The sequence below is a fragment of the Amblyomma mixtum genome, chromosome 2 (assembly GCF_055824585.1).
Source record: "Amblyomma mixtum isolate Tamu chromosome 2, ASM5582458v1, whole genome shotgun sequence".
Taxonomy (NCBI): domain Eukaryota; kingdom Metazoa; phylum Arthropoda; class Arachnida; order Ixodida; family Ixodidae; genus Amblyomma; species Amblyomma mixtum.
In genome coordinates this window covers 27141854-27160160 of record NC_143013.1, presented here as the reverse complement: position 1 = coordinate 27160160, position 18307 = coordinate 27141854, and the positions used below count along the sequence as shown (strand labels likewise).

The 18307-nt window shown below is 46.2% G+C and overlaps 1 protein-coding gene across 1 annotated transcript; it reads right to left on the bottom strand.

Annotated features, from left to right (window-relative positions):
* Positions 1–10521: 10521 nt before the first annotated feature.
* Vta1 (vesicle trafficking 1) lies at positions 10522–18302 on the bottom strand. The gene is made up of 7 exons (XM_089570956.1): positions 18175–18302; positions 17747–17841; positions 17185–17312; positions 17004–17079; positions 16104–16230; positions 13782–14060; positions 10522–13087 (listed from the first exon to the last, which is right to left on the bottom strand). The coding sequence occupies exons 1-7, from the start codon at positions 18278–18280 to the stop codon at positions 12936–12938; spliced, it is 963 nt and encodes a 320-aa protein (XP_089427082.1). The 5' UTR covers positions 18281–18302; the 3' UTR covers positions 10522–12935.
* Positions 18303–18307: the final 5 nt, after the last annotated feature.

Sequence of the window (18307 nt, the reverse complement as noted above, 5' to 3'; positions counted from 1 at the left end):
CTGCCGCCAAAAATTCAAGACGGCGCTCTTGGACAAGCTACGCCACATTTTATTTTTTATTTCAGGTCTGTTTTTTTTTGTTTTGTTTTTTTTTCATTTTCTATCGCCAGGAGGTGATACGAAAAACGTGAGTCCGTCGGTCGCCGATCATGGCGTCCGTTTCGGTGCACGCTCGGCAAAGGCGAACGGCTGCATTGAGCACTTTTGCCATGCTTTCTTATTTTTTAGAGCAGTAGTGGCGGGTTAGGCAACCACGTGGAATGGTCGGAATTCAGTTTCCAATACTTGTTCTCAGAGGCCCGGGACATCAGTGCATGCTCGCAGGTGATTCGTTTGCCGTTCACATTCTATTTTATGTAGTGAGCTTGATTTGTAAATGATGAGAGTCGTTTTATCTGGTGCTTTAGGGTCTTTGGAACATACTTTCAAGATATTTTACGAAATACGCCAGCAGAGTTTTGATAATCATGATGTCAAGGAAGGCCACGTTCCCTTTTCCGCGCAAACCGACGTATTGAACCTGCCGCCAAAAATTAAGGCCTAAACTCTTGGACACGCTGCGCCATCTAGTTTGTTTCTATAACACCACCTTTTTGGTTTTAGTTCTTTTTAATTTTTTGGCGCGAAGGGGCGATGGAAAATGAAACTTACACCGAATGTATTCCGTCGGTCAGCGATCATGACGTCTGTTGCGCCGTGCGCTCCGGAAACGCGGAAAGCTACGCTGATCTCTTTTTTTTTTTTTTTTTTTTCGAGCAGCAGTGGCAAGTTAGACAACCATATGGAATTGTCCGATTTCAGTTCCGACTGCGACACTTCGTCTCGGTGACCCGTGATATCAGAGCTTGCTTGCGCGTTTCGTTTTACCGTTATCATTGTATTTTATGATGTGCGAGTGACTGGTAAATGATGAGAGCGGTTTTATTTGGTGCTTTAGGGTCTTTGCAATATATTGCGAAGATATTTTACCAAATGGGGCAGCAGATTTTTTTTATTCTGATGATGCCAAGGAAGGCTACGCTCCCTTTTAGGACTTTTTTATCCTTATTTCTTATTACTACTCAGCGGGAAAAAGAAATGGCAAAGAGGAACTGCAATCTCTGCTATAAAAAAGACAAGAACAGAAAACGAGTGTAATGAGTAGCACATCGCATATATGCTTCCACTTCATGTCCCCACGCGACTGCTTTCTCCAGCGGCACAGCAGTCATATTGCCTCACAGAAAGTGGAGTGTATTATGTAGACAGCTGAAAATCGCAAAAAATGATAGCCAAGAACATGAGCAACGCTTTGTGTATTGCAATTATTTAATACTAAATTTCTGGCTCACTTTTGTTTTGCTTGTTTTAACCAATTATTTTTTTAAAGTTTTGCACACACAGCTCTGGCGTTCATTTGGTTCGAAAGTGCATCCAAAAAGCTACAATATGAAGCATTGCAATGTGCGATGCGTTGCAGATTCTGATACGGTAAGAAAAATTCTTTCAATACACCCAAATTCGGCCATTTTTGCGCGGTAAGGAAAGAGTTAAAAACCGCTAAAGATACATTGGCGAGGTCTGCATATGGACTGTACGGCATAATGGTGAACTAAAATTAACTAAACTAGTCCATTTTAAGTTGTTTTACGGCGAACAGTGCGAAATCGAAAGCCGCTGAATACACTTTCGAAAAGTTATTTTTGGACATCTCCTTGGCGTCTTGATTGTGGAGTGGATTTTCTACGAAGGTAAGAGGGCACCGTACTATAGTTATGCTGCAGCGCCAGGAAGCACTGAGAAACGTGATCGCGTCAACCGCAACGCGCTCAAATCGGCTGGCGCAGGAGAGCACTGAAGTGGTGACAAGAAGCTCGTACGAGACTGCTGTGTAAATGGTTTATTTGTAGTTCTTGTGAAAAAGGTCGCGCTAGAATGCACGACATTTTCTGTTGTTTTCAGTGGTGGGTATCATGGCGGTAGATGAAAACGGTGGAGCACGTTGTTCGACGAACACGCTGACCGCCGCAGCGAAGGCGATCCATAAATGCAGTTCACGGCAGGAGTGGGCTGAATACAGTGACGGTGAACATTTCCAGATGGGGCAGGACAACGAGATGCTTCTCGCCCGTCGCAGTGCGCATGGGGAACAGGAAGAAATCTTGCACGACGCGCGGCTGTCCCTGCAGGGCCGGATTAGAGGTCAGAAGGCACCACGCACGATACACGAAACACCACGTCCAGTTAGTGCGGGTAGTACACAGGAAAGCCAGAGCCAGCGCACCAGCAGAAACAAAAAGTGATGCAAACAAAATGGCACAAACAGGCAATTCGCGCGCACACTGACAACATCACACCAACGCTGCTAGGCCAGCAATACATGTACAATACATGCAATACATGTACGAATTTAGTGAAGTGTAAATAAACTCTGTAGTGTACTAGCTGCAGCTGAATTGGGCGAAATCAGTATAACATGGGTGAGTGGTAGCAAGTTAGCAACACGACTAAGCAATGTTAGGAGCAAGACAGGGAAGCGCGGAAAGATGAATTTATATTGAAAGGAGGATGAACAGACCAAGTGTTATGTGGGCCATCAACTGTTCAGACTGATTACACAGACCTGTATACTGTGGGTAAATAAAGCTCTTGTGGAGGGATGAGGCATACGTGCGGCAGGAATGGAATATCTTGCGTGGTACACGGACCGGGCCAGAGATCCGAGCTCAACACTTGCTGAAGTGGCTCCGAGAACCAAAGTCGGCGTATCTGCAAAGATAAAAAAGAACCCTCACTAAAGGCAACCATGGATATCGTGAGCCTTACAAAGGCGTCCGAAGGTCGTGCTGTACACTGGCCGCACTGTCGGGAATGAACGTGGCGTATGTCACGTGATATTCGACTGAGCTGCATCTTCCGGCCTCTTCAGCGGCACTTGGTGTCGATGCAATCTTAGGGGGTTACTTCTTTCACCTGCAGCTGTGTCAATTTTCTCGTTTCAATAAGTGCGGTACTACTTATCGAAAACGCAGAAAACTGGACGCTGCGATGCAGTGCAGTCGAAGATTCCCAACAGTACAGCGTTTGCGGTGGTAGGCAAATCTGGGTACACGAAAGGAACGTTGCACGGCCCGTAACTGTTTTATCGGGCCAGATGTCATTGCGGGCTGAATGCACCAGTGCCGTTGGATCAAGTATGAGAATGGTGGAGTTAGCACACCTGCAAAGAAAAAAAAGAGTGACAGACACGCGATAATATCGCAGTTCCACGTAGTATACTCACCGTGGCAGCCAAGTGAGCGCGTCTGAAGCCTCAAGCCACGGGGCTGAAAAAAAGTATAAGGAGAGCGAACTATTGACCTTGGCTGCAGCAGAAACGCGATGTGCCGCAGACCGCAGGCAACGTCCGTTCTTCGGAGTTGCTGGACGAGGCTGGCGAGAGTTTCCGACGCACGGCCAAAAACCACATGTCGCTCAAAGGCACATCCGCGCCTTGGCGTTCGCTAGCACGACATAGTGGCTTGGTAGAAATGCCGTTCGGAGCAGGTTTTTTACGCGACGAAAACGGCAGCGGGCTCGCATATCTAAACCTCCTTGAGGCAACGAGTAAAGCGGGCCAGGTGTCTGGGCAAAAATTTTCAAAAGTTGTCGTTTTGGGGTAAAAATATGTTTTTTTTTGTTCATAGTATTACCAGTGTTGGCAGACATCGGAACGCTGATGAATTGTCTTTAGTAAGCCGGTTAACTAATTTGTGATAAATAACTATCACAGACAGGCAACTGGTTGCGATTAGATATTTGTAGCCGGTCGTTAGAATAACCATATCCGTTTTCAGAAACTCTGAAACGCGATTACCTTTGCCGCTGTGGCTCGACAAAATATGGCTGCATCGTGCGAAAATACATGCGCTTTCGAAAGCTTGCAGGGAAATCAACCTCTAGAGTGCACATAAACAGTCGAAAAAGTCAAATTTTGTTGAACCACAGTGCCAAGGGTAATCACGCTCTCGAAATTCTAGAAACCGATATGACTATTACTAACAACGGGCTACAGATCCGCAATTGCAACTAGGCGCCTAACTCTGCTAGTTAGACAGTTAATTATTAAAAATTACTTAACCAGCTTACTACTTAAGACGATTCACCGGTTTTCTGGTGTACGCCAATATACTATGGCGCAAAAGTCATATTTTTAGCCCAAAAAGCCTATTTTTGAAAATTTTTGAAAGTGTTCGCTGAAACACTCGGCATGCAGTTTCCTCGCTGGCTCAACCTACAGCTGACCTGCCTATTGTGAGCTAAGGCCTAAAGCTGTATGCACCGCGAATCCTAGCTCACTGCACTTCCGTCATGGACAACAAACCCGATGGCGACAGCCCATGAAACCTGTACTCTACACGCTGTGAGGTGCTTGCTTACTATTATCCGATGGTCGCGCAAACGGCGCGAGTGAACCTTAAATTCGCTCTAACAGTCCACAGCAAGTTTCACGGACATATGTCGCCCTCACCGCGAAGCCTTGCCGCGCATTCACCTTCGATGCTGGTGCCTTGGCTCGGAGGTATATTCCACGGTAGTCGTCGGTCGGCATCGAGTTTAACGGCTTCTAGGCATCTCCGGGCGGCAGCAAAGACGACGGTAACCCACTGGCAACGGGCAGTCCCGTCCAGCAGCACTGCAGCTAGTACGGCGATAATAAGCCCTCGCGTCTGGCACCGAGAAAGAGACTAGTCGACCATCGGCAAAACTCGGTCGCTTGCGCATGCGCATTGCTGTCGCCTACAGGGTGCCAGGGAACAGTGACAGCGCACTCGCCGCGCCGCTACTTCCATGGGCAGACAGCACGTCGTCGCGTTTCCTGCGGTTAGGCTTTTCTCTTTTTGTTTTCTTTGTCTGCCTCTGACTCGGCTAGATGAAGTGATACCAAGACCTTGCTTTTCATGCGCAAGTTTCGCAACGCTTACGCGTGCTAGAGCTGGACGTTTTTAGTTCCTCGTATCTCCTGCACTGATTACAAGCGGTCTAAAAAGCGCAGGAATGATTTTCGCATCCCTTCGTGTTAATTCGATAACTTAATGGGTTCAAACGTCCGCACACTGAGCGAGAGAGAGAGAGAGAGACACTCTTTAATGAAGAGCAGATAATTTAGCCGGCGTTTTAAAAATCGCTGGCGTGCTACTCTGCGTAGGGAGGGGAATTTGGGAGATAAAGACAGAAGGAGAGCAGAGTGGAAGAGGTAAAAAAAAAAACGAAGATAAAATGCGGCCATGAAATGGGTACTAAGGATGCAATGGCGAGTATTGATGTAACCTATGGAGTGCATAGTCCGTCAAATGGGCTGACGAAGTTCACTGCATGAAGAATGCATGAAGGTGACGTGCAAGTGAATTTAAAGCTTATTGAGATGTCCAATGTCTTTTAAATATGTGAATAGAAAAGTCATTGCAAGTCTCTGTTGCCTAAGGCAGGCTAAGGGACCTAAAACTTTGTCCATTGTAAGGGGCACTGAGCAGAGCTTCTGCATGCAATGTTCATAGTACGCACGCTCGTTAGCATATGCAGGGCACTCAAGCAAGATATGCTCCACAGTTTCCATCGCGGCACAGTTGTCACAGTGCGACTGTCCATTTGTCTAAAACGGTGTCGTAAGCCGTTTGTATATGCAGCATTAAGACGAAGTCGATGATAAAGTGTTTCCAAATGTCTAGGAATTCTGGGTGAGAGTCTTGATCTAAGATGTGGGTCGATTGAGTGAAGAAATTGGTACTGATATGTCGGCAAACTCCAAAGCCGATACATTTCTTCGGAAGCAAAACTTTTGGCCACCTGGGACGCATCAGATTTCGTAAAAAAAGTTCTAATGTATCTCCGATGTTGATGGCCCTTACGGGCCGCTTCATCTGCTTTTTCATTAGCCTGAATGCCACAGTGAGCAGGTACCCACTGAAATGTTATGCAGTGGCCTGCGGCAATAGCTAAATGATGTAGATATCCGATGTCCAGGGAAACTGGCTGGTGATTCGTTTTCTTCAGCAGGTTGGCCAGGATCTGGAGAGATGCTTTCGAATCGGTGAAGATAACCCAACGGTCGGCGGTTCGGCGCAGGATGTAAGAAACAGCTTCCTTAATGCCGTGAAGCTCAGCTGTCGTAGAGGATGTCCTCCGCTGCAGCCGGTAAGAAAGGGCATGGCCTGTTGAGGGCACATAAAGACCACATGAAGAGGTTTCTTTAGTAGTTGAACCATCGGTGAAGATATGGGTGTGCTGCCTATATTCCTCCGTTAAGTAGGCGAGAGTAGTTTGCAGAAGCGCTGCCTGTGGCATGCGGCTCTTTGCATTCACACCTGGAACAAACTTCTTCATCTTTAGAGGAGAGAGTGTCCATGGAGGAAAGGCCAGAGGTAGTAGTTTCTGTGGCTGATTAATAGTAGGGATGGGCAGGAGCTGCACTGCCTGGCCAAAGCTAGAGTTGCTGTGAGTTAGGTGGACACGGTGCAGGAAGTGCTTCTTCCCTTGAAGAACACGGCGGAGATGGGTACGCATAGTTTCCTGGGCGGCAATCACCTCTAGTGGGAGACATCCTGCCTCCGCTACTGTTCCTGATGCAGAGGAACCCTTTGGGAGGCCAAGGCATATTCGCAGGCAGTTGTTCCGTACGGCAACGAGAGACTTATTGCTTGATGTAGATAATCTTTGAAACACTGGTAGACAGTAGCGCAAGGTTCCTTCAACGTAGGCTTTTTCAAGCAGAAGCATTGATCGGCAGTTGCTACCCCACCTTGTTCCCGCCATGAACCTAAACACTTGCGATGCTGCAGTGAAAACTCCTTCAAAGGCCATAGAAGACAGTTGTGCACAAACTGTCGTCAGGCGCTGCAAACATAACGAGAAAGCTAGCGCATGCTATAGCGCTTGCAGAAAGAGTCGCTTGCGGCGGTGCATTGTTTATCGCCATGTCAATTCCTGCAACAAGGAGTGGTCGTTCGAGAAAGTCCCCGGAGAGGCGATCCAATCCTTCGGCTCGATACGCGAAGCAACGCTCCGGCAGCCCGCAACAAAGAGGTGCTGGTAAATCCAATAGGAAATGTGGCGTTCCGGCTTCTTGTCAAAATGGCGGTATACACCGTGGAGCGCGCGAGCTTGTCGCTTCATAGCGCGGGCTGCTTCTCTCACCGAGTAGAAGGAAGGCCGCTTCCAGACGAACACTCCTTGACGCGCGAAATGGAAGTGCCATTCACGGTTCATAGGTGTATCTGCAGTGACGCAGCGATTAATGCCCTTCAATGCAGCAGAAGTAACGAAAAGCTTTGAATTTTCCAGCTGTTCTCCGCTCCTAGCGCGACGCCGGATTACCGAGCCTCTCATTGGCCGAGGCGCCGTGGTCACGTGTTAGCGCGCGCTTTTTGGCTCCGCAGCAGACGCCGGTGCCATTGTTGGGGGTAGAAATCGCGCTTCGTTTTCTTCTGGTGCAAGACAGTTTTGACGGGAAGCGTTTCTTCAGCTTTGATGGTGTTCACGCGACGCCGAGTTTCTGTTGTGCTCACGGGTGCAACAACCGAGGAGGCAGTGAGAAAAGGTTTTTCGCCGTTCCGTCCGCAGAAAGCAATGCAGCTCGCCGGAAGGTTTGGCTGCATAGGCTGTCGAAATGATTTCCGCAACCATAGTCACGAGAGCACAGTCGGTACGAAGAATGGGCTTTCGCCACGCTTTCAGGCGAGCTCCGGCTTTGGAAGCGCTGAAGAGTGACACGTACTCTTTGCAGGTCGTGCAACCGCTATTGCAGCCAAAAGCAATTAACTTCTTGCCCCCTATTAAGACATAACTGTGCATTTCTTGCAGTTGCGATACGCACAAAAAAATTCAAGACAGCGGATGAAAGCACGCACGTCTCTGCAGTCGCAGTCGAAGGCGTTCCTGTGCATCGTCGTGTACGGATTGCTATCGGCGGTACGATATCATGAAATGGCTCTTCAATTAGCGAGGCAAAGCAACAACTACTGTATGCCCTTACGGTACCCGCACCATGGCGCAGAGGAGGCTGCGAGGTGGTTGACGCGGGACACTCCTCCGTTACTGCTGCGTTGTAAAAGCAAGTGGCACTCTTTGTTTGGCGAGTCAACTTCGCCCTCCTGGCATCCCATTTTCGGTGCTGGCGAACACTTGCAGACGTCGACACCCAGCGGTCAGAAGAGGGTAGTCGTGTGTCATGAAAGATGATGTCCCGTCTGCAAGAACACCTTCACACTGACGCAAGCTGACCACAGGAACATTCTCTGCTTCACAGAGCATTTTTCTGTAGCCACAGCTGTTAACTTCCCAGTTTCCTGAGGTTTACCCGTTTCGAGCACCCTGCGGTAAAAATGCATCCCCCTTCTAGGAGTTCAGCGCCTCCCGAATCCGATGTGGATGCACAAACCACTAGTAAATCAAATGAAACATGTCTTCGCAATCAGAAGCCAGCTTACGCTGGATCATTCGCGTTACAAATTCGTATACACCTCGTATCTCTGTGCACGTGAGTGAGGAGGTTAAAACACAGTAAAAGTGAGTACACAAGCTGCTGCGAACGGCAGCCAAGAATGCGGAGGTTACTGCACTGATGGCGCCACCTTTTGCGCGTTGTACGAACTGCTTTCTGTGACTGGCCAGTGCGATAACAAAATCGTGCGTTCTAACACGCGAACTTTGAGAATTTGAGCTGGTGTTAGGAGTAGTTGGCCGTTTTGGAGCCGAGATATTGTGAGGCAAAGCCCACCCAGGCACTTTTTTGCTGATTTCTCCCCTTTTCAGCCCACGCTCCCCAATAGCTCCGATGTCGGCTGTTTTAATTACACTCGCATGCATGTACAATCAGGCCGGGATCAAACGCGAAAAGCGCCTGTGAGCCTGTGTGTACTTCTAGCAACTGACCTGATGTTTCTGGGTTAAGGGTCTACCGAAGTGCATATTATAAATAGGTTGCAAAGGAATATCTCTTGACAAAGCAGAAAAACATGGCATATGCGTGTTCGCATTTCATCGACGGCGACCTGCACCAGGCGAAAATCTTTCCCAGCCTAACTGGTTTATGGAACAATTTCCAGTTGGCTCCATTTGGAACCAACTGGAATCCATTATGTTCCAGCTGGAACCAACTGGAAATTGTTCCATAAACCAGTTGGGTTGCAGTATCTTAGCGCCGAAAGTTATCGCGGGGTTTTGCATCGACAAACTGCTTCGCGACAAAGCTTCGTGCTTCCAACTTTTACGCTAGCAGCCGTTTACACAAGATCGCGGGTTCGAATGCTGCATTTCGAAGGAGCCGAAATGCAAATACACCTGCTCTGTGCTATATTGTGCCATTCCACGCTGGAACAGTGACATCATCAACCTCAATAGCTATAAAACCGACTCTTCACACCGGATCCTCCAGTGGGCACGGAGAAAGCGTGGGGAGCCGAGCGCTCAAGATGTGTACTGCTTTTCTGTTGCAGGTTAGTTATTTTTGGTCATGTAGGAGCGATGGCAAGCTTCTTATCCTTGTGCTGTGCCCACATATACTTAGGGCATTTATGTACGAGTTTCTTCATGAATGCATGCTTGCATTATGTGGTGATGTTGAAGTGAGCCCTAGTCCCACGGTGGCAAAAATGATAGAGTCTTTGCTACAAGGCAATGATCTAGCTGAGGTGAAAAAAGCGTTAGACGAAACTGAAAAAATGTTGAGTAGCTTTGGTTTACGAGCGACGAGTGATGAAGACGGTGTCAAAACGATATCTCCAAAGATGGCTGCTACTGATAACTTGAGCAGTCATGTCAAACAAATTCAGGTAAAAATGAAATGCTAGCAATCAAAATTAGTAGGCCTAGAGGACAGAAGCAGAAGAGCTAATCTGGTTGTTTTTGGAATAAAAAAAACGCCTGACAAAACTGAAACTGACCTGCATTAAAAGGTGCTAAACGATGTATTTCCTGATAAACTTGATGCGAGTTGTTCATCTTTTGCACGTATTCAGTGAATGACATTAATTCTGAACAAGGAACCCGTAGCGCTTCCGAAACGTCAACTAACCCCCCTTTTTGACGTGGTCAGTGACCGAAGTTTACATTCTACTATGCCACTACCTTACCAGACGGGATTCCATCAAACCCTGGATAATATTGGAACAGATATCGGACATAATTTTGAGGCATTAGAGGGGCCACTGAACTTGTAGTGCTAAATTAGCAGTGTAGCTCCAACTATGCGTCAAACCCTATCTTTGAGTAAATGCAGCAATCTATGACTTGGTTAGAACGAGAAGCCTTCTCGTTTTACTGAGAGGAAGCTTCTTGAGGGTAAGCTTCAGAGCTGGTCTCGATAAAGAGTCTTAGCTTGTGTCACCACTTTTATTTTCATTGTGAACAAGGAACCGATAGCGGTTCCGAAATGTCAACTAACTCCCCTTTTTGACATGGTCAGTGACGCAAGTTTACATTCTACTGTTCCAATATTATGCCACGTTTTGCTTTTTCGCCACCAATTTAGCTGGCTCCTCATTACACAAAGGAAGAGACAAGAGGTCAGAAACTGAACCCTGTGTTTACACAGTTTATTCGGAATGAGAAAAATTCCAACAGTTATGAAACAAAAAACCACATCAATCATTCCACTTCTCTCACATCACTCCTTTGTTCACCCTCATTTCAATACACACTCCAGAAAAATATGGCATACAACACTGAAATCAAGACAACTACTAATCCACTAAAAGAGTTGCATTATCCAGTGCAAAAGTTAGCACAGGCTGGCACAAAAATAAAAAAATAACTTACTTCAAGTTATTCTTTTCTGACATAGAGTGCTTGTTACCTTTCTACTGTAGTCGCCACTCTGACGACATCAAGTAATCTTCTCAAGTGTTTCACCTTTTTTTGTTGTACCAGGGCAGGTATAATAAAAAGATGCTGAAAATGATTCCATTTGTTGTATTTCCCGCTCCTTGTCAATGGGCTGAAGTGATAACATACCTCATGTCCCCATGTCCATGTCCATCAAGCCCAGCAATAGCAGAGACGCAGAGTCGCATCAACCAATGACGAGAGGCAGGAAATACAAAAATGGAAAGGAATTGGTACAGGACAGTTACACTACACCAACTCATTTCTCCATTCTTCTGACACCATTATGCATGCCTACTCTTCAGTCTTAAATGTCAACATCGATGACAACTTGCAATGAAGTTCCCAAGCCAAAATTAACCATTTTTTTCAGAGTTCTATGTCACAGCAAAGCTTTGTATGATATCAAAATGCCTTGTTTCCATCATTAAAGTAATGCAAAGTAGCAAAAATCAATGCTACAATCTAGCTTCTGAACTGCCAGAATCCAGAGCACTATGCAAAAAAAACCAAGCTGCAAAATATCAACTACAGGCTTTTCGCTAACGAAGGCCCTAATATAGGCAAGCCACTTTGCTGATCTTTGCTCACCCTTACTCCTGCTCTTGACCAGCTTGAAAAACTGCGATTAGAGATTCAGAATAAGCCTGTTAAAAAGCAACATGGCAGAAGCAGTTGTGACTCGGTGAACCGAAAACTGTGAAACAGCACGGTTACAGCTTCCCAGTAGTGCGACTCTTATTCTGCCAATGACACAGAACAACAACTTTCGGTTAAGCAGTGCCACCCATAGGAAAAATGGCGGCAGTGGATTAGAATGGATTATACAACACCATTAGACACCAGCCCATTCATCGGTGCAGTGGCATTGTGAAAAAGCTCTGTGTGGAAAACGGCAGTTTGAATTCTCAAGCTGTAGTTCGATTCCTCTTGCTGTAAATTTTTTGCTGCTGTTTTTAATTTCGAAAGTAACTGCGTACACATTATTTACACCCTCTGCTCGGTGTCTATTACCTTTTCGACAAGATAAGATGCTTTAAACCAAAACTGCCATTTAGAAATATGGGAGATGAGCTCTGTGGTGCAACTGAAAGTTGCTGTTATGTGCAGTTGACAGAACAGAACAACACCTACCAGCAGCTAACCATGCCATGAAAGATGGTTCTTCTGCCTTCTTGTACATAATGACTTCACTAGAGAAGCTCTTGATGATGTGCAGTTGCAGCTAGAAAGCATGTGAGCAGACAATATATATGTCACTTAGAGATACTGTTGCAAGGTGGCTAATAAAACTGCAGTATTCTATCTGCACTTGTGAACACCCTTTATAAGGTAAAGTAAACGGCCAAACAAAACTTCCAGACCTTGCTTGTTCTGCGATGTCACAGAGGTGTGTCACAACTGCCCGACCATGCCCGCCTGTCCATCTAACCATACCAGGACGCAGCTGTACCTCGTTATATAAAGACCTCTAAGACAATGTTCACCATTTTTCTCCGTTGCTCACACCATCCTAAGAAAAAATAGGCTGCATACTTCTCACACGTAATTATACTCAGTTCTGATGTGCCCCCTATCCTAATGCACACCTTGTTTTCATGTTCACAAAAACAAAAAGTGCAAAAAACAATAAAAACACACAAACAGCAGTGAAGTAGTTAGGCCTAGCACTTCCAATAAAATGTCAACTGCCAATGCAAATAGGCTACACTTATAACTCGTGACAACACTGACAATGGGGTTTTTCCTCACACAGTTACAGCTTCGTATCCAGTCGCAACATGCATGCCGTTCTGCAGCTCAATTTTAGTGGAAAAAGGTGCACATTAGAACTGGGTAAGCATGGCAAGTCCCATTAATTTTGTCCTCCCAGTAAACAAGAAGAAAGCACCCCATCATCTGATGTGGGAGCACCAAGCTCTGTAAAAGCGAGTTCCACAACAACAACTACAAACATAGACAAGAAATGACTTTGCACCAGACAGAGAGGGGGCATTAAGTGACACTTGTTTGAGGGGCAGCTTGTCCTAGCTATTCCAGGAGGGAAGGAGTTTCTTTACTTTTTCTTCGTCTTTGGATCCTCAAGAGAGAGGCCATCAGGGCCCCTCTGAGCCTGTGGTAAGCAACCTGAGTGCCTTCTGCAGGTTTTCAATGGCAGTTGGGACATCTTCGTACTGCAGTGCGCTGCCTGCAAACTTGCAGTACTTCTGCGCCTTGTGAAAGTCTTCTGGGTTGAGGGCCTTGCCATCTATGAGGCAGAATTTAAGGAATTAGAGGAAGTAAATTTGAGAACGCCAACAATAAAGCTTAGCAAGCATAAAATGAAGTCTCAGTAAATCACAGACAGTGGATGCAATCCAGGAAGAACCACTAAGTTAAGATGCTCTCAGGTTGTACACAGTTGCACAGTCGGTAGAAAAGGTTTACGGTAAGCAGGTGTGCAGAAAAAAAAAAATGGTTTCAGTGACCTCACATGAGCCACTCACATGAAATAGCGAGTATGATGAAAGGACATGAAAACTCTATCTGCTGGTATCAGCACCAGGTTACTGAGCTGCAAGAGAGTTCTGTAGTAAATCTGTAGCACTGCCTTCTAAACACATGCATCCTGTAAACTTCTGCCGACTCTACATGCAGTAACATGTGATAGACAAACATCATCATCATCAACAGCCTGACTATGCCCACTGCAGGGCAAAGGCCTCTCCCAGGTCGCTCCAATTAACCCTAGCCTTTGCCAGTTGCAGCTACCGTATCCCTGCAAACTTCTTAATCTCATCCGCCCACCTAACTTTCTGCCGCCCCCTGCTATGTTAGCCTTCTCTTGGAATCCACTCCGTTACTCTTGAGGACCAGCGGTGTTCTTGCCTTCGCATGACATGCCATAGACAAACACAAGCCATTGACTTTACATTTTCATGGGTCTCGGGAAAAGTACTTACTTGCAGCACGGATTTCATCAAGTGGGGCCATGGAAGGCGATGGCTGGGTGGAGCCACTCGGTGTCGAAGGTGGGGCTTGAGATCCTGGGGTGGGCACAGGGAGTGACGAAGGCATTGGCTGCTGGTCACCATAGGATGATCGGCCACTCGTGCTGGGCTCCGAGAACCCAGAGGCCGTAGCACCACCTATGCCGAATCCTGGTGGCAGTGGCGGAAAGCCATCGCTGCCTCCAACAGCTCCACTCGGGCCATTCGACGGGCTCGGGTTACCACCTACCGCTGAAATGAGCAATGATGCCACACATTCACAAGAACCCTCACAACAGCATTTTAAAGGTGCACTGTGCACTGAAGTGCAATCTGAACTCGTCTTTTCACTGCGGGAAATCGATCTACACATGCCGGGCATTCTTAGAAACTTTGGATTATTGTCCTGCATGGCCAATTTCCCGAATTTAAATCGGATGAAACGTCCCGGCCCCCGCCTTTATTCAACTCACCGCAGATGGTGGGAGGAGTCAACTAACACGTGGAGTGCCTTTCAGGCAGTCGCGTGGCGGCTTCACTTTCGGTTTTATTTTGTTTTTTAGGTTTCCGTGAATAAATAGATCAGTCAGAGGCTACAGAGCCGCAAATTAGGCCCACAGAAATAAAAATACGCGCGGACTTTTTGCTTTCGCCGATCGCTACATATCACTTTACTATTAGCAGAGCGGCAAGCCGCCACGGGAATGGCTGAAACGTTGGTTGACTCCTGCTACCGCCTGCGGCGAGTTCGAAAAAAGGCGGGAGCCGGGACATTTAATTCGATTTAAATCATAGAAATGGGCCGCATAGGACCATAATTCGAAGCTTCTAAGAATGCTCGGAACATGTAGATCAAGTTCCCGCTGTAAAAAGATGAGTTCAGATTCTTTTTCAGTGCCCTTTAAGGCTAAATTTGTGAGGTAAAAGCAAACATGCCAGCTGTGAGGAGAGCCTGAGAAATTATCGACTCTCTCAAAATATTTTGTGCCATACAGCATCACATCACTTGAGGCCACTTAAGACAGACCAATCTAGAGTCTCGCTAGCAAGCGCACATGGCATGTTTCCAAGAAAATATAGCAGTGCTATTTTTTGTTCTCCTCAGAATACACGCCACCTGATATTGTATTCTGCAGCAAAAATATCAAAGCTACTTGCCAGCTGACGTTGAAAACCACACCACGTTCCATTCAATGACTGCAACTGAAACTTGTTAAAAGCCATCCCCAAGCACTGAGGATGCAGATATGTCCTCCGTTAGCCCTTGAATGAATGACTAAATAAATCATTAAAAAGGGGAAGGCCTGAAGCCTGTGGTAGTGGAAGGGGGTATAAGCTTCTGAAAAATCATGCCTGTGCCTTTAAAGCTTGAATGAAATGTGTTACCCACCATGTCGCCTAGTGTCGTAAGCCGCTGCGCAGTGGATCAGTGGTTATGGCGCTAGGCTGCTGACACGAAAGACGCTGGTTCGTTACCAGCTGTGGCAGTTGAATTTTGGTGGAAGCAAAATTCTGGAGGCCCATGCACGGCATCTCTCATAGCCTTAGTAGCTCCGGGACGTTAAACCCCTATAAACCATAAACCTAAACCTAGTGTGGTAGTTTGAAATGACGGTTACCACAGAAGTATTGCTCACTGCAAGATGCAGTAAAACACTATGACAGACAAGCAGAGTTCCCCACTCATCATGCATAAATGATGACTACACTTGGGAAAGAGCTACTTGCAATACTTGGCAATATGTGCTAAAGCTGCTGCTTTGGTCTGGCTGCCATTGAGTTAAGCATCAGTCATGTAGCTGCCTGTGCTTCGAGTGCAGGAGCTAACAACTTTATGTTACCACAGCAGCAGCAGTGCTGATTTTCAGTGCCTGTTTATGGTAATAAAGTAGTGAGTGCAGTTGCTGAGCTAATTTTAAGCACACAATAACAATTCGTACGACATATCCGAGGTCAAATAACAAGATGCGCTCAAGTTCACCAAGCAAATGCTGTTCAAATTAAAAAATTTTGTGACTGTGCTCTCAACCCCAACCTGAAGCCTCATTTAAAATAGTATCCAACCATATCACACACTAATGAGGCAGAACGGAGTCGTTGGATTGCACCGAGTGGTAACATGCATGCAATGCCTAGAAAAGCACAGAAGCTGGCATATGTCCTACACTTCTTTCTCATCCTTAGTGCCTTTCTGTGTGCTGCAAGAATATTATCACTACTCCTTGAGCGCAGGGGCTGAACGCGAGAGCAGCTCATTTAGCAATGATGCTGACTGGTGACACAATGCGGTCATACCACCAGCATCCTCCTCGAATCCTTCGTCGTCTCCCTTCATGGGGCCCGGAACTGGCACTTCGCCGTTCTTGAGGCACCTGTGAATGTACGCTGCCTTCCACCTTGCATATTTACGATGGTTGGCAACCTGCAGACAGGTGTCACAAATTTGGCACAAGAGATTCACACAATATGCGGAGCGCGAGATACTTTCTGCCATAAGACAAGCCCACTAATTAACTGTGCAAAAAAAAACCAGTGCAAGCGAAAAGATTTAGCAATCAGCAATAGCAAAGCAGGTCTAAGTACTTGTACTTCATAGAAGTATAGACGCCAAATTTTTGCTTGCATGTTTTCTTTCTTTTAATGATGCACAAGACTTTAGTAGTCATGGATTACCACATGGCATTCGCCTGTGACCAGAAAATAATTCATAATTGAGTTATTTCTCTCAAGCAGTTCAGGTTTCAAAAACTGAGCAATGGCTGTGACATCAAGGTTCAGTAATGTAGGCCACGTGAGGTGTAAAAAGCCTGTGATATAATCGCTGCTTCTTCATTCATATCATTCCAGCTCTTGAGGAAGGCTGGCTTAATTAAGCATTGCATTAAATCAAAACAACAAAGCAACGATTATTTCACTGTTTCGTGATGCCTCAAGTGACCAACACTGAACCTTGACGTCACAGCCATACAAAACAAAGACAGCATGAGAAAAAAATTCAATTATAAATTATTGACCGGCCGTAGCTGCATAGAACAGGGTGACGCAGGTATACTAACGTCTCACACACTATTACAAAATAGAAAATACGCAACCAAAATTTGGTACCTATATTCCTTCAAGCAATCAACCAGTACTTTCCAGAAGCTGTTGCTGCAAATGATGCAAAAGCTTGCCCCAAAGATAACACTGACATACCTCTTCTGTTAGTTCCCCAAATGTTGTGAGCACATCAAACAAGTACCCAGCTGTGTAGAACGCCTTAACAACGTTCCTGCAATAACAGAATAAAAAAAAATGAACATGCCAGTAACTGTCTTACAGTAGAAGGGCAAAGAAACTTCAATAAATGTTTAAATCAGTGTGAAAATGCACATACTTGTTAAAGCGTGCCGCTCTGTCTTCACCATCTGCCCACAGGAAAAGTTTCAATGCTCTAGTTTCAATGTGAGCCTGAGCAACAACATCGTTTGAGATGGCTTCTTCATCTTTCCGAATGGATTTTTCCTGGGCGGGAATGCGTACGTGAAGATGAGTAAACAATGCTGGCAGTGAACAGATAGAGGCAAATGAAGTTATCCATATGTCCTGCTCCACGCTCCTTCAATTTCAGCACCATGAATTAACCTTGCCCACACCAGCACTCTTGTGCTTTATGTGCATGTCGCGGTACTCTCTGTCTCTTCTACTTAGGCAACCAATCAGAACCATCAGAAGGTAAAAAAATGATGATGAGATCTGTATGCAAGAGTATGCTGAAGCAAACACATCTCATCTTCGGTTACATTGTTTACATTTCTGCTTGCCCGCTTGCGTAGGAGCAGCAGTCGCAATGCGAAGTGTGTCAGAATAAATGGCAACGACAATACAAGAAGTCTTGACATTTCAATCGCGCAGTGTGTATTCTAGACGCCGGTCAGCAATGCAATACGCGCACATACCTTCTCCAACCAATCCATGTAAGCCATCAGAAATCCTCTGCTCTCAGAGGAAGACCTGTCAACCTTCATGCCAGTCTGCAAAGCATACAGCCGGCCTGTAGGACAGAAGAACGGTACACATCAGCGATAGTTAACGCTGCAGCTGTCAAGATAACTCGAAGCGCTCGATCGAGCAACGTCCGGTGTGCCGTCCAGAGTGTTTAAAACACGTTCTCAAGCAGCAACCAGCTTTTTCAAACCTCCACGCATGCAGTACGCACGTTTTAGGAAGAAAAATATCGGGTGTCATTTCTCTAAGGCACAATCATTCATCGTTTAAACAGACAAACAACACAATCGGTGCCTGTGCCTCGGGTGACCGCCCCTTCACCTTTTTCAGGCCGCGGTCACGGTTTTGAAGTGACAATAATTTATAACGCTTTACTTACACCAGTAGGCGATAACTGGGTCTCTGGAATCATGCTCAGCTGCTATTTTAACGTAAGGAGCCACTTGTTTTAACCGATCGGGGACCTGCGGTAGCGCGGCCGCCATTTTTAAAAGCTCTCTGTCGAGTCGATT